Source organism: Myodes glareolus, chromosome 3, assembly GCF_982192425.1.
Source record: "Myodes glareolus chromosome 3, mMyoGla1.1, whole genome shotgun sequence".
NCBI lineage: Eukaryota > Metazoa > Chordata > Mammalia > Rodentia > Cricetidae > Myodes > Myodes glareolus.
The window spans coordinates 19,087,102-19,089,711 of record NC_142028.1 but is presented as its reverse complement, the minus strand read 5'-3'; the positions used below and the strand labels follow the sequence as shown (position 1 = coordinate 19,089,711).

The 2,610-nt window shown below is 31.1% G+C and overlaps 1 protein-coding gene across 1 annotated transcript; it reads right to left on the bottom strand.

The window, feature by feature from the left end:
• Window positions 1-928: 928 nt before the first annotated feature.
• Window positions 929-1,867, bottom strand: LOC148122544 (taste receptor type 2 member 140-like). Its single transcript, XM_087903909.1, has one exon. The coding sequence runs from the start codon at window positions 1,865-1,867 to the stop codon at window positions 929-931; it is 939 nt and encodes a 312-aa protein (XP_087760035.1).
• Between the last annotated feature and the right edge of the window lie 743 nt (window positions 1,868-2,610).

Sequence of the window (2,610 nt, the reverse complement as noted above, 5' to 3'; positions counted from 1 at the left end):
GTTTGAAATATTACTATTATGCAATTTACATTTGAACTCCCATTGATATTTACTCTATTTATTTTCACCAAGAAATCTATACTTTGATTCTTATCTAGGTTTTCTTTTATCCTGAACTTCATTTTGACTGCTAGTATTACACATTCATAAGTTTCATCTCAAAAATTCATTCAACTGCAGATATTCTACAAAGCAGAGCATTTCTCTATGTTTTCTTTCCTTATGGTTACCCAAGCAACGGAATAACAAACAACTACTCACTGCACAATCTTCCTGTTTACCAATTCAATCCTTTGAGCTCCTTTCAAAAAATGAACTTATTCAAAAATATTCAAAAATAGTCTAAAATTTTCAAACATCAATGAGCCATGTATAAGTGCTATAACATCCTCCTCCTATTACACACGTACACATTTTATAACATATGTGACCCCATCAAATTGTATCTGACAGACATGTGAAAATATATTCAAAATTATTCCAATGTGCAAATAAATAAATAAAGAATGTTCAAAGAGAAAAATGTTGATAAAACCAACCTAGTAATTTGAATAATTTCCTTCCAAACATTCACAGAATCCTTATGACAGATTTAGTATCACTGAACACAGGCCACATGAATACATACACACATGTATTTTACATATTAATATAAATAATTTAAAAACATCAAAATGATTAATTATCTATAGAAAAATTATATTTTACTAATGGTATGTGTTCATATATTTGTTTATTCCATATTCATATTTATTTCTGTATAAAAGCGTAGGTATTTCTGTATTATCAGCCAGGGCTGTAATAGTTAGGGCACTACCTAATCTACACAATTCACAGTGCTTAAATGAAATACAGAGGGTTAAAATTTATACAAAAGTAAATTATTAAGAACTAATGTTCCTCTAAAATACAAATGATGATGCACATTTTAGGAAACTGAGGGCTCCACAGCTCTGAGCCTGCACCTCAGCCACCACATCATGGAAACAAATGCCTGTCTAAACTTAGTGTTTACAAGAATCAAGATATAGGAGTGACCAGAAGGGAAAGCAACTTCAGTAATACAGAAAAATAAAGTAACTGATTTTTTCTGTTCATAGTCAATGTTAAAAAACTGCAAAAGAAGGGACAGAAAAAAAATGCTGTACAGTAACAGGAAACTGACCACCATTTGCAGAGCCTTTATGTGGACCGCTTTGCTGACATCTCTGGAGCCTTTGGCACTGTACTGCATGCTCTTCAGATGTCGCCACAGGGAGAAGATGAGCAGGAGAAACACGGTCAGGGTCACGGTGAAGGGAATGAGTGTGAACATAGTGTTCGTGAGTATAATGTGGCTATGAAGTTGAGAATAATTACTTGAGATAACTCTGAAGAATGCACTGGCTTCAATTCTGTCAATCCAGAGATCAATATGTGAGTTTATGACTAAAATGTTTAAAAACAAGAGGAACAGAGATGCCAAGAGTGTTCCTGAAACTATTTTTTTAACTCTCCACTTTAGCTGAAGGAAAATAGAGTTTGAAAAACTGGCTATCTTGAGAAAATAGAAGATACTGAGACATGTAGCAAGCCAGATACTGAAATGATTGGTTACTGTCCAGAAAATACAAATTTGTCTCATAATTCTTCTAGTTATTATTATGTCTGGGTATTGTTCAGATATAAATATACCTAAAGTTAGTGAAAAGAGCAAAGCAATTCTGGAAATTGCCAGAGTAGTCAAGATCTGATCAATGAAAGATATCTTTCTCCACTTTAACCAGTCCATAATGTTCACCAAAACTGTGAATGCATTGCCTAAATTTCCCATTAGAAATTCCACACTTAATGTAGTTAATAATATGTAATGTAGGACACCATTCATTGTTTCCAAGAGGATGTTCATAATTCCACTATAATGCAAAATATTTGTGAATACAGTCTTCTGATATATGTCTAGCTGATTCCTGAGAATTCATTACATACTAATAAATTAACTCATATGTACAACGCCAAGTACACATCAAATTTACTAATAAAGTGGTTTATAGAGTTCTTCACAAAAATCTTACACTGCAAGAAAACTTAGCTGAGCTTCATCCAGATGCTTCATACATTACACAAAATGTACCGGAGTTCTTCATAGTTGATGCTAAAGAAAGCAGAATTATCATGAACTGTATTCAAAACAAGTAAATTTATTTTCATTGCTTTAACTGTTCACATATTAAATTTTAATCATTTATTTTCTGACAAGCAAAATTATAAAGTTTTAACTCACATAAAAAACAGAATATCTTAACTACTATGCAACAAAATTTTCCATTAATTATTTCAAAATGAAGCCAATTAGGCACCTATACATATTTTCCAAAGTTCTTTCTATAAGCAAACAATTACCTAATAATCTTACATAGTTAGTTATGCTTAAAATACTGCAACTGAGATTAACATTTTTATTTTTTATACAGCCATATGTGCATGCATACATATCCATATATATGCTAATTCATAAGTATGTATTTATATAGATCATAATACCTTTTATTTCTGACATAAAAAATTCAGGCTTATCATGGACTTAAAATTTATGTGCATTCATTTACAATTTGTAGTATAATAGTTGTT

Excerpts from the sequence above, each read along its gene's own strand:
- LOC148122544 (XM_087903909.1), bottom strand. The coding sequence starts at position 1,867 with ATGAATGGTGTCCTACATTACATATTATTAACTACATTAAGTGTGGAA.